Source organism: Poecilia latipinna, unplaced genomic scaffold (genome assembly GCF_001443285.1).
Source record: "Poecilia latipinna isolate Pla-1442-1.1 unplaced genomic scaffold, P_latipinna-1.0 Scaffold1991, whole genome shotgun sequence".
Lineage (NCBI taxonomy): Eukaryota > Metazoa > Chordata > Actinopteri > Cyprinodontiformes > Poeciliidae > Poecilia > Poecilia latipinna.
The window spans coordinates 69,823-81,448 of NW_015114607.1; the positions used below are offsets into that span (position 1 = coordinate 69,823).

Genomic DNA, 11,626 nt, shown 5'->3' on the forward strand with positions numbered 1-11,626 from the left:
TATACCTTTTGGAATTATGTCCAAAAGGTTCAACCTTGGTTTCATCAGACCATAACACATTTTTCCACATGTGTTTGGGAGATTTCAGATGTCTTTTTGCTAAATTAAGCCGGGCTTTGATGTGTTTCTTTGAGAGATAAGGCTTCTGTCTTGCCACCCTACCCCATAGCCCAGATATATGAAGAAGACGGGAGATTGTTGTCACGTACTGCACAACAGCCAGTAATTGTCAGAAATTCGATCGACCTAGGATACGAGGTTTCTCACCACACAGGTATGTATTTAAAGAAAGACGGACATTAATGGTCATTTTTACCTTCTGTGGAAATGAATAGGTTCCAATCTATGGGGTTTGCAGTTTGTAAAGTTAAACAGTAAAAAATTAAGAGCAATAATTTGGTTTATTTAGAATATCAGAGAAAAAATCTGGGTGTTCTTTTTTTTTTTGTCCATGTTGCCCCTACATTAATAAATGTAGGAGCAACATTAAATATTCAGCATTCAAATTAAATATTTAGTTGGGAAGTTAAATATTTTAGTTTCCAAACTAAATATTTAAGTTGGGACTTAGTTTGTAAATTAGATATTTAGCATTCTACTTAAATATTGTATTTGAAATATTTAGTTTGCAAACTGAATATTTAACTTCAAATTACGTATTCAGTTTGGAACTCTGACATTTATTAATGTATGAATAACATGGTGAAAATATTACTTTGAAAAATGACCACCCAATTTGAGTTTTTTTAGCACAGGCTGATAAAAAGAAATTAATGCTGTTAAATTTTGTACTGTGCAACTTTACAAACAACATCCTATAATGAGTTGTTGTCTTCTAAATGTCATGTGTTTAAGTTATTGACTAAATAACGAATATTTTACATCAAAATTGTTCAGAACTCTGGTGTCTGGTCAGAATGAAGGCCAACTATCTGGCCTTCATTCTGGGCCTTCTGTTGAGCTGCTCAGTCCAGTTTGGGGTAAGAACAAGATATTTATATTTATCTTGGATGTAAAATACAGACTCATTCATGCTAAAGTGCCAGTTTCTATGGAAAGTAAAAGGAGGTCATTATGAATCAGGCCATGTACACACCCTTAGACCAATATCTGACAAATTTTGAGTCAGTTACAGCACATCATCAGAGTGAGTATTTCCTCACTCTACCTTGCAAAAGCTCTCTAAACATATCAGACCTGCTGGATGTTTCTTGCCCATAACTATTTTTTTTTTATCTGTGTCAGTCACACAGATCTATTAGTTTTAGTTCTGGATTCTATCTACGTTACTTCAAAACTTGCAAGATTGGACTCAGAAAAATCCATCATCCTGCTCCTTATCTTAACCTGTCTGTCACTAGAGGACCCAAATTTGGGTCCTCTAGTGACTTTTAGACTTTTAGTCTAGTGACTTTTAGATGTGCCTCTGCTGCACCACACCTGAAAAGAATAATTAGGTCATTAGCAAGGCTCAGGAGAACCGATCTACACAGGGAGGAGGTAATTAAGCCATTTCATTCCACTGTTTTTTACCTGTGGCACATCTAAACACTGCAGGACAGCGGCCCTTGAGGACTGGAGTTTGACACCCCTGTCATTGTGAATGACAACCTGAGACCAACAGGTTAAACCCGGTTCCATCTAAAGCAGGGGTGTCCAAAGTCGGTCCTGGAGGGCCGGCATCCTGCATGTTTTAGTTCTCTCCCTGGTTTAGCACACCTGCATCAAATGATGGCTCATTAGAGGCCTAAGGAGAACATTGACTTGCTGAGAGGAGGTTGTTACTACCACTAGGGAGAAAACTAAAACATGCAGGATGCCGGCCCTCGAGGACCGACTTTGGGCACCCTGATCTATAGTAATGTAATGCCACACTCAGCTGCATCCACAAAGGAATTGTGGCTCAAATGTTCAGGTCTGATTTTACATACGTTTGGAAATGTTCAGTTTGGTCTGAATGTTTTCTTTCACAGAACGCATTTCTGTCTTGCAACTTTTCTCCTTAGTCCAGACATGGACAAAGGTAAAGACGTTCGCTGCACGCAAAGATCAACCAGTCATCAATAGATGTTCCTGCTGGTTTAGCAGTTTTGCTCAGTGACCAGTTTCTGTCTCACCATCAGTATTGCAGAAACATGTCCTTCATAATAATTTCCAATATTTATACCACTTCTGGACAACTGTCTAACAGTACTACGGTACGCTCATCCTTCATCATACTGTCGAAGGACTTTTGCTCTTTCTCCAAAATTATAGTTTTGCGGTTAGCTGACTTTACTAAAACATGACACACAGGTGTGTATATACTGGCTGATCAGATCAATTAAGACACAACAGGGGTAACTAAACAGAATACAATTACAAATAAAACAAAAACAAATAACAGTACAGCTAAGTTTTGCTAAACTAAAGACCCAAAAATGAAAATGAAAAATATTAAACTTTAAATACTAATATTTACTTAAATGCAAAACTTATCTAAACAAAGAAACTACACATTCCCCCTGCCAGCCGGAACTAGTGGTGCAGTCCAATCAACATTTAAGCCTGCTGAACCCTGGTCCCCATCTTTTGTCTGGCAACTCCAAAGCAGGTAAGTACCGGCAAAACAAACAAAGAGTTAATCTTAAGCAAACAAAATTAACTTTAAATTGATATAAATACATCTGTTAACTAAATGTGCGTGCCAACAAATAAAACAAATGTATGTAAATCAACTAATAATTGTTTTTATTGAAACTAAAGTGTTGTGTTTGTATGAAAAGATAAATTGTGCATAAAAAAAGAGTTACTGACATAGGAGTGTGGCCATGGGTTTGGCCATCACACCTCTGCAATGTAACGTAGTGCGTGGCTGCAAATAATAATCCAATAATTATGTAAAAAGAAACTGCATAGTGGATTAAAATTGAATCAATTGTTAAAAATTACAGCAAAGATACACGCCCCGGCCCAGTTGCGGAAGGCTCTCCTCGCCGACTGGAGTCGGACTGTTTTGTTAACATTCCGTTTAGTGTAGCTCCACCTAGTTGGTGCATAACCTAACTCCAGCCTCTACTGTAGTGTCTATTATACGCCTTATAATGCGTTGCGTCTTATTAATGAAAAAAGTTTTAAAATAGGCCATTCATTGAAGGTGCACCTTATGATCTGGTGTGCCTTATAGTGTGGAAAATACAGTACTAAAATTTAATTTGTCATTTTTATCCCAGCAGGATATGCACGTTTTTGCATTTATAGCTTTTCTGCTGATTTAGGATTTTCAGCAGCAATTATACATTTTCAGTATTTAGTTATATTTACAGCAGAATTACATATTCACTAATTTACATGTGGGTCTTATGGAAAAGAGACATCTGTTGCTTAAATAATAAAAAAAAAAAAAACTTTAAGCAATATATTGTTTCTGTAGCTACATTGTGTGACAAATAAAAGTATTAACAGTAAACAAGACCCCTGAGGTTGTGTTGGTTTTTCAAACAAAATCAGCTACAATAATAATAAAAAACAACTAATTAAAGAATTAATTAGTATGCAGCAAAGCTTTGTTTTATTGTTTGACAAAGACATACAGAGTTTTTGTACGTTCAAAGTGCTCAAAAGAGGAATTCAAAATACAAAAAAATTATTTTTTTGCATCTTGGTGCCTTATGTGCGTTTCCCAGGCACAGTATCTGGGTGACATGATGCAGTTTGAGAAGACGCACTGAAATGTTTTTCGCATCTACAACTTAAATAGTAAAGTTGCTAGAATATAGGAGGTATATTCTAAGCTTCTGTTTTATTTTAACCACAAGTAAAACTTAATTAAAATTCACTTTTTGACTCCAGGTCAGAATGAAGGCTCTGCTCATCTACCTTGGGTTCCTTCTGTTGAGCAGCTCGGTCCAGTCTGGGGTAAGTCCTTTGACATCTGAGTTTACTAATGCCAAAATACATTTTACATTTAGTTGCATACTAAATGTAATATCTAAAATATCAGTTTAGATATTGCCATCAGTTCTGAAGAAACATGTTGTTTACATTAATGTCCTGCTTTTCTATCTTCACCCCACCAGCGTATTTATGGATTATTTTGACATTGCAATAAGTTAGGAGAAAGGCCAAAAGCGCTCTGCCTATATATTTGATTATTTGATTATATTAGATTCACTATAATTGATGTTAGAATGTTGTATTCAACAATGTATTAAACACCTATAAAAACAAACAGTTTTAATTACTAGATTTCTCGGTAACACTTTATTTGAAGGGGGCTGAATAAGACTGACATGATACTGTCATAAACATGACATNACACNTGTCATGAACATGAATAAGCCTTCATGAATATTTATGACTGTTGTCATAAAGTATTATTTGGTAAATTATGACACTTTTAATACAAAGTTGACATTATTTAAAATGTCTTTGTTATGGCAACTTGACATTAACCAAGAAATCATTACTGTTTAAACTTTACCTTTAATAACATAAAGTTACCTAATTTTTAAAGTGCAATCAGTAAAACTTTTAGAACAAATTTATATCAGTAATGATTTCTTGGTTAATGTCAAGTTGTCATAACAGACATTTTGAATAATGTCAACTTTGTATTAAAAGTGTCATAATTTACCGAATGACGCTTTACGACAAGTCATAAATATTCATGAAGGCTTATTCATGTTCATGACATGTGTTTATGACAGTGTCATGACAGTCTTATTCAACCCCCTTCAAATAAAGTGTTGCCGATTTCTCCTTTGTTTTCAGTTGAATTGTACAGAATTTAAAATTGTCAAATGATTTTACACAGTGTTCCTAATTTACATAGCAAAATCTGGCTTTGGATACACATTTTATAGATCCACCATTTTCTTGTTCTTAAATTGTCCGACTATCGAATACAAAATGTCTTACTGAATCTGTGTTGTTGCGCTCCTTTAACAGAAAGCAGCTTTGCCTGAAGGTAAGGAATGTTTCGCTACTGCTTGTTGAGTAAAAACTTTCCGGAATCTCTCTAATGTTGATGCTCTTGCTATTTGAAAAAAGATTGCTCAGAGATTCAGAGACAGTCGCCCCAAGCGTCCAGCGGAGTTTATGAGATCCAGCCAGCTGGAGGCAACGCCCACTTCAAGGTTCTGAATCTGACTTGATAAGGCTGTAACGAGAAGGTTTCAGCTTCTACAAATGCTCCATGTTCCCTGGACTTTTCCTACAGGTGTACTGTGAGATACGTCCAGATGGTGGATGGATAGTGTTTCAGAGACGGAGTGGACCGGTGGTATCCTTTGCCGAGAAGTGGGACTCTTACAAAGATGGCTTTGGATCTCTGGCACGTATGTAACAATCTTATTGTTTTGCTTATTTTTTACTCCACTTAAGGCAGAACGCGTTTGTCTTCTGAAGCTTCGGATTCCACATTGACGGAGATTGTAGAGACAATAAAAATATTGTGTTTTGCCGATTCCTCAGATGACCATTGGCTTGGTCTGGAGAGAGTCCATCTTCTAACTATAGACAAACATAAAAAGTGGACTTTGAGGGTGGACCTGTGGGACCATGAAGGCGGCACAGCATATGCCGAGTACAGTGACTTCAGAATTGGAAAGGAGTCTACAGCTTTTAAGCTGCATGTTGGGAGATACAGCGGAAATGCAGGTAACTTCATTTCTAACCATACTCTAGTGTGTTTTGTACACCATAACAGAAGACAAACTTTCAGATAAAGTTGGAAGTTTGTATATCAAAGAATGGCGTTTTGTTTTTGTAAGTTGAACATTTCTAAAAGGCGTTCTCTCTATCCACAAAGGCAATGCCATCCTTGGGACTTATCCGGACATCGACCAAAATGGCTTTGGCTTCAGCACCATCGACCGTGACAACGACGGCTGCTCCCCATGTATATTTGATGACATCATTAACGAGGAGTGTGCCTTTACAGAAGGTGGCGGCTGGTGGTACAGCAGCTGCGGTTCTGCCAGTCTGAACGGTAAATGGCGTTCTACCGGGGATCACATTGGCTGGGCTTCGGGTCTCCACTGGCTCACGTGGAAACCTCTTGCGCCGTATTCAGCAAAGGCCACCAGAATGATGATCAAATCCAATTGATTCTGCTTTTTATTTTGGATTTACGTTTTTAATTTGGCTAATTATGGATGTCATGGGTCTTTGAAGAGAAAGTTCAACCATGCAAGTTTTCAATTAAAAAATAAAACTGAAAATAAAGGTTTTTATGTGTGGAATATTTTTCTGTGTTTTTGATTTGTATAAATCAAAACAGATGAGGCTCAAGATTAGCTTTAAACTAGAATTAAGAAATCATCGAATTAGAACCTGTCCAAAAACAGAGGAGAAACCAACTCTCTGCCAAGGCTCTATCTCGCATACGTATAGCCACTCTAAGTACTAATATTAATGTGATTTGGACTACAACCAATCAAAGCATGAACAACACAAATTATGCTAAACATGGCAAAATTGCTTGTGCCATTAGCATAGATGCTAGCTGTAGCATGAGTAGAGGAGATAACAGAAACACAAACTTTAAGGACTATGGAAAACATTCTATGAAGGTTAGTGACCGGACATGGAGGAAAGCATAGATAAAATGGAATAAACTGATATTGCAGGAGTAAAGTGTCTCTTTACCAAATATGAATTTTACTAAAATGTACACATCAGGCTCAGTGAACTGTTGGCACTCAGCAGCCTGTGGCAGAGGAATAAATCTGTCACATACTAGGATCACTACCACTTCCTGTGATGTCAACATTGACTTCCTGAACAAACTCAATATCTATTTTGGACAGTTTACCTGCAGTAAAAAATCACTCCCTGTCAGGAGGAAGAGGCACTATGTCTTGACCCAGCTGATGTCCAATGGACCCTTAGGAGGACGAATCCAAGAAAATCTACCAGACCTGTTAGGGTGAAGGAGTGTGCAGATCAATTGATGCATGTCCTTATTCAACATCTTCCTGCCTCAATCTGTTGGACTATCCTGCTACAAAGCCTCTGTAATCATCCCTGTTCTTAAAAAACCTGAATGGCTATCAGCCAGTAGCGCTTACACCCATAATCATGAAATGCTTTTGAAAGGTTGGTCAAAGGTCACATTCCCTCTTCATTTGATCCATTTCAATTTGCATATTGTCCTGAACCGCAGTAAAAATTGCAAAGGTCTGCACTTATATATTTATACAGCCTCGCCTTTTTTCATCTGGTTTTCATTCTATGTTCTACTTCTTTTCATATCGCTCTAGTTTTTTTGGCTGGCTTCTGTTTGTGACCTAATATTCATCATAATTTCACTCTACAGTGTATCTTTGATGTTAAGCTGAGTGACAGTAAAGATAATCTGAATATCACATATGCCTTCTCTTATGAGTTTTCAATGGGTGTCTGTTTTTATCTTGGCCACATTACATGACGAGTTCAAATGTTTTCTACTTACAGGACTGTTTGTCCTGCACACTGACAAGCGAATCAGCCGATATCTTAACAGAGAAGATACTCAAAGGCAAAATGATGGAAAACATCATAGACGTCTGCGTCACCAAAGACATGAAACCTGTTGGAGAGCAACTTTTTTCTTAGCATTTTGTCACATCCACAAACTTGAATGGTTTTAGTGGGATTCTATGTGCTCAATCAACACAAAGCAGCGCACAATTGTATATCAAGAGGAAACAAATAGCAAATAATAGTCCTAAACGAGTTGAGTGCCCTTTATGATAATACAGCAACATAATATTCAACTAATTTGTAGGGGGAAAAATATCTGTAGAATTTTCAGTATTGCTAAGTGATGGTTCTCTTGAAGCTGAAGAAAAAGAAAAACCCAAACAGTCCTTCAGAACCATTAGAAAGGAAATATGGTCTTACATACTGTACACCTTTTACATATTTGTTTTTTTTCAATATAGTATTAAGAAATCAACTATGTAAACGATTTCTTTTCCATGTCCAACAAGAAATCTTACATAAAACCAGAGAAAGTAACTAAGTTAAGTTTCTATGTCTTAGAAACATAACAAAACCCTTAAACTGAATTCAGTACAGCAAAAAAATATCTTCCACAATACGTTATCCGTTTATCGTCCATCTTTTTTCGAGAAACGTTATGTTTTTGGTGCTTAATCGTGCCGCACTTATCAGATTTTCAGAGTTCTGTCTGACATGAGTTGGAGGACGGTCACTGCTCCTCACAAATCAAGTGACTTCCAAAAACAAAAAATAAAAGTTATCATAAAGGAGAGGGAGGTGTGGTGTAATGTTTCAGCATTTAAAGGAAACTGATTCCTCTCAGGATCCTAAGATTCAATCTTCACCCGGTAAAACGGTACGTGTCTAAGGAAGGACAACGCAGATGCAAACACTTTTATCCAGTGGTTTGCAAATAAGTCAGCTTGTTTTTTTTTTCTTTTGCTTTCTTTTCTTCAAAAAGTCAATTCTAATGTGTTTGCCTTATAACCAGGTCAGAATGAAGGCTCTGTTTGGCTTCCTTGGGTTGATAATGACGGCTCTGTTGAGCCGCTCCGTCCAGGTAACGACTGGACCTCTTAAAATATGAAGACCTGAACAATTTCTTAAGCCCTGCCTAATCATTTTGTTTTTTGTTTGTTTTTTTCTTTTGCCATACAGGGAGCAGACTTTCCTGAAGGTAAGCAGCTTTCCTTTACTAATGATGTGTATGTAGTTTTGCTATAATTTTATTTTTTGTATATTTAAAGACTCCATTTGATATCCTGTTAATTGCTTATGTTTTTTTTCCTCCTGAAAACGTTTGGGGGAATAGACTGCTCAAAGATTCGGGCTCAGTCGCCACACGCAAGCAGCGGGGTTTACGTCATCCAGCCAACAGGAACCGAAACTCACATCAGGGTAGCTATCAGAATGGCTAGCGGCTCTTTTTATGTCAAGCTAACTTCACTTAGATTAGTTTTACTTATTTAATAGAAGACAGGGACAAAAAATGTGTTTGAACATCCCATACTTTAGTTGTTAGCAGCGGTGATAGTGACCCAGTAGAAAATTTCTGATTTTTTTTTACCCTCACAAATATTCTACTTTTAGAGCTTAGAAATTTCCAGGGTACTTCTAGAAAATATGTGAGATTAATCTCAGAATTTCTGAGTATTTTTTTTTCTATCTACAATGACCCCAATACTCCACTGTATAAAAAAGATAACCGTTTTGGTGCTATTTTGTTCATTTCAAGAATTGAAAAATGTTTCGCACTGATGCACATACAGTGTGATGCTCCTCAGTTTTAGTAAGTTTGAACGAACATGAAGGTTTCCTTCTTTACGTCTATCTAGAAAATGGATTTTCCAAAACTAATTTTAACTGACCAGGTCTTTTTCTGGGCGGCTTGAATCGATTTGTTTTTCAACAGAAACTATTTGAGCCTTTTAGATAAACATTAAAACATGATGACACTGTGTTGTGGTATACTCTCTCCTGGACTTCCTTCCTCAGGTGTACTGTGAGATGCGTCAAACGGACGGCTGGATCGTCATCCAGAGGCGAAGTGGAGGAGTGGTGTCCTTTGACAGAGGATGGGCTCAGTACAGACACGGGTTTGGATCCCTGACTTGTACGTGACTCATCTTATTGTGACTTTGTGTGCCAATTATGACTTTTGAAAATGTAAAAAACTTTTTGAAAGCTTGACAAACATTTTGAATGTTGGATGAAAATCAAGCAGGAGTAGCTTCTATCAAGTACTTTGTTTATTGGCAAAGTTATTGGAACTAAATTTGGATGTTTGTCTTTATTTGCTCCTCTGATTCCTTAGACGACCACTGGCTCGGACTAGAGAAAATGCACATGCTGACTAATGACACAAATAAAGTGTGGACTTTGAGGGTGGACCTGTGGGATCATGGAGGTGGCCACGCGTTTGCCGAGTACCAAGATTTTAGAATCGGAGATGAGGGAACGGCTTATCGACTGCATGTTGGGACGTACAGTGGAGATGCAGGTAAGAAGAGGATGAATCATTCTGTGTAGGTGACGTATTCTGTGGAGTTTTTGGAAAAAAACAAAGTTTTACAAAGTATTTCAGTTCTATTTTCTTTTATAAACAGAGACCCAGTAACATCTAAGGTCTCTGTTACTGAACACTTTCCAAAACCTCAGTTTGGAGAATTAAAGCGATCTCTTTTGGCTGATGAAAAGTTTCCGTCTCTTCACCCAGGTGACGCCATCCGCGGTGCCTACCCGGGCATTGACCAAAACGGTGCTGGCTTCAGTACCTTCGACCGCGACAACGACAACTGCTCCCCATGCATTCAGGGAGACATTGCTTTCAACAAGTGTACCGACAACCATGGTGGCGGCTGGTGGTACAGCAGCTGCGGCTCCGCTGCCCTGAACGGTGACTGGCACTCTTCAGACGACCCGATTGGCTGGGGGTCAGGCCTCCACTGGCTCACCTGGAAGCCAGTGCCTTATTCGGCGAAGGTCAGCAGGATGATGATCAAGTCTGATTGATGACCTCTCCTGGCTACAGTTAACATCCATGTGTTTAATTTTGGTATTGCTTCCATTTATTTGTGTTGGAAAAAAGTATATGTTGTTTCCTTGTGGAAATGGCAAACAAATAAATGTCTTCATAAGCCATTTCTTTGTTTTTTTTAATGGTGTTGTAGCACACAGAAATAAAACTTATTCAATAGATAATGTCGACACAAATACCAACATTTTAAATGATTGAAACAAGAGAATTGCTAAATACAATACCAATAAAAAGCATAACATATCCTCTATGAAGGCTTTTTTTTTACATAGAAAAATCTTGAAAAGTTACATGTATAAATAAGTCAGTCCATAGGGATTGTAATGTTTGACACCCTGTGGTTTCCTGCATATTTCACTATTTCATGGTGCTGCTAAATATCTGATGCAATTATAGTAAACAGTTGTTCATTATTGACCTTAATTTGGAAAACAACTGCTATAACCAAACACAGTGTTATAGTCAAGACCACGTAACCTGAGACCAAAACAAGACCAAGACCAGAGTGCATCGAGACCGAGACAAGACCAGGATTTTTATGGTCCAAGACCAAGACCAGCACCCCGTCTTACATGATACAATAAAATGTGAAATATGATCAAAATTGCTTCTTAAATTGATCTGAAAGATCCACATTCTCATAAAAACACCTATATATTAAATACTTAGAGCTTAAATAAATTTAACCAATCATTATCAATTCAAACTCTTCTTTGTTCTGTTTTGCTTCCATCTGTGCCACAATCTGCAGAGGTCTCATGTCGTCCCTAAGAAGATAATGCCCTGGGCGGTTGCTCATATAGCCAATTTCAGAGACCTCCACTGTCTGCAACATTAACCATAGCAATCATGACAATGCACTAACGGTAAACACTCAACTATGAACACTGACCAAAGGAGCAACAAGCAAGAAGTAACAAATCAAAAGGAGCGTACTGTGGCTGTTGTCACTCTATCTCCCGCTGTATGAAACCAGGTAGCGCAGAGATGACAGGTGACGAAAATAATCAGAGCAATGAGCATGCGCTCTGCGTTATCTTACGTTCTTGCATTTTATTTATTCAATTATGAAATAAATTAATAAAATAGAATAACACCTCCGCACAATAAGCGCAGTAAATG

At 37.6% G+C, this 11,626-nt stretch overlaps 2 protein-coding genes across 3 annotated transcripts; both read left to right on the forward strand.

Moving 5' to 3' along the window:
• The first annotated feature begins 260 nt into the window (after window positions 1-260).
• On the forward strand, window positions 261-6,224 carry LOC106935636 (microfibril-associated glycoprotein 4-like). Of its 2 annotated transcripts, none has more exons than XM_015016194.1 (7): window positions 261-274; window positions 3,832-3,897; window positions 4,930-4,948; window positions 5,032-5,117; window positions 5,201-5,318; window positions 5,455-5,640; window positions 5,792-6,224. In XM_015016194.1, exons 2-7 carry the CDS (start codon window positions 3,838-3,840, stop codon window positions 6,088-6,090), a joined length of 768 nt encoding a protein of 255 aa, XP_014871680.1. In that variant the 5' UTR covers window positions 261-274; window positions 3,832-3,837; the 3' UTR covers window positions 6,091-6,224. The 2 variants fall into 2 exon arrangements, with proteins under 2 accessions (XP_014871680.1, XP_014871683.1); XM_015016197.1 differs by lacking the exon at window positions 261-274 and adding an exon at window positions 2,517-2,593.
• Window positions 6,225-8,350: 2,126 nt separating this feature from the next.
• Window positions 8,351-10,752, forward strand: LOC106935635 (fibrinogen-like protein 1). Its single transcript, XM_015016193.1, has 6 exons — window positions 8,351-8,527; window positions 8,626-8,644; window positions 8,780-8,865; window positions 9,463-9,580; window positions 9,782-9,967; window positions 10,184-10,752. Exons 1-6 carry the CDS (start codon window positions 8,351-8,353, stop codon window positions 10,477-10,479), a joined length of 882 nt encoding a protein of 293 aa, XP_014871679.1. The 3' UTR covers window positions 10,480-10,752.
• The last annotated feature ends 874 nt before the right edge of the window (window positions 10,753-11,626 follow it).

Bases quoted from the DNA above. Each gene is read 5' to 3' on its own strand.
- LOC106935636 (XM_015016194.1), top strand. From the start codon at position 3,838: ATGAAGGCTCTGCTCATCTACCTTGGGTTCCTTCTGTTGAGCAGCTCG. The intron at 5,319-5,454 runs GTATGTAACAAT...CCGATTCCTCAG, and splicing joins TGGCTTTGGATCTCTGGCAC to ATGACCATTGGCTTGGTCTG. The intron at 5,641-5,791 runs GTAACTTCATTT...CTATCCACAAAG, and splicing joins GAGATACAGCGGAAATGCAG to GCAATGCCATCCTTGGGACT.
- LOC106935635 (XM_015016193.1), top strand. From the start codon at position 8,351: ATGCAAACACTTTTATCCAGTGGTTTGCAAATAAGTCAGCTTGTTTTT. The intron at 8,866-9,462 runs GTAGCTATCAGA...TTCCTTCCTCAG, and splicing joins GAACCGAAACTCACATCAGG to GTGTACTGTGAGATGCGTCA. The intron at 9,581-9,781 runs GTACGTGACTCA...CTGATTCCTTAG, and splicing joins CGGGTTTGGATCCCTGACTT to ACGACCACTGGCTCGGACTA.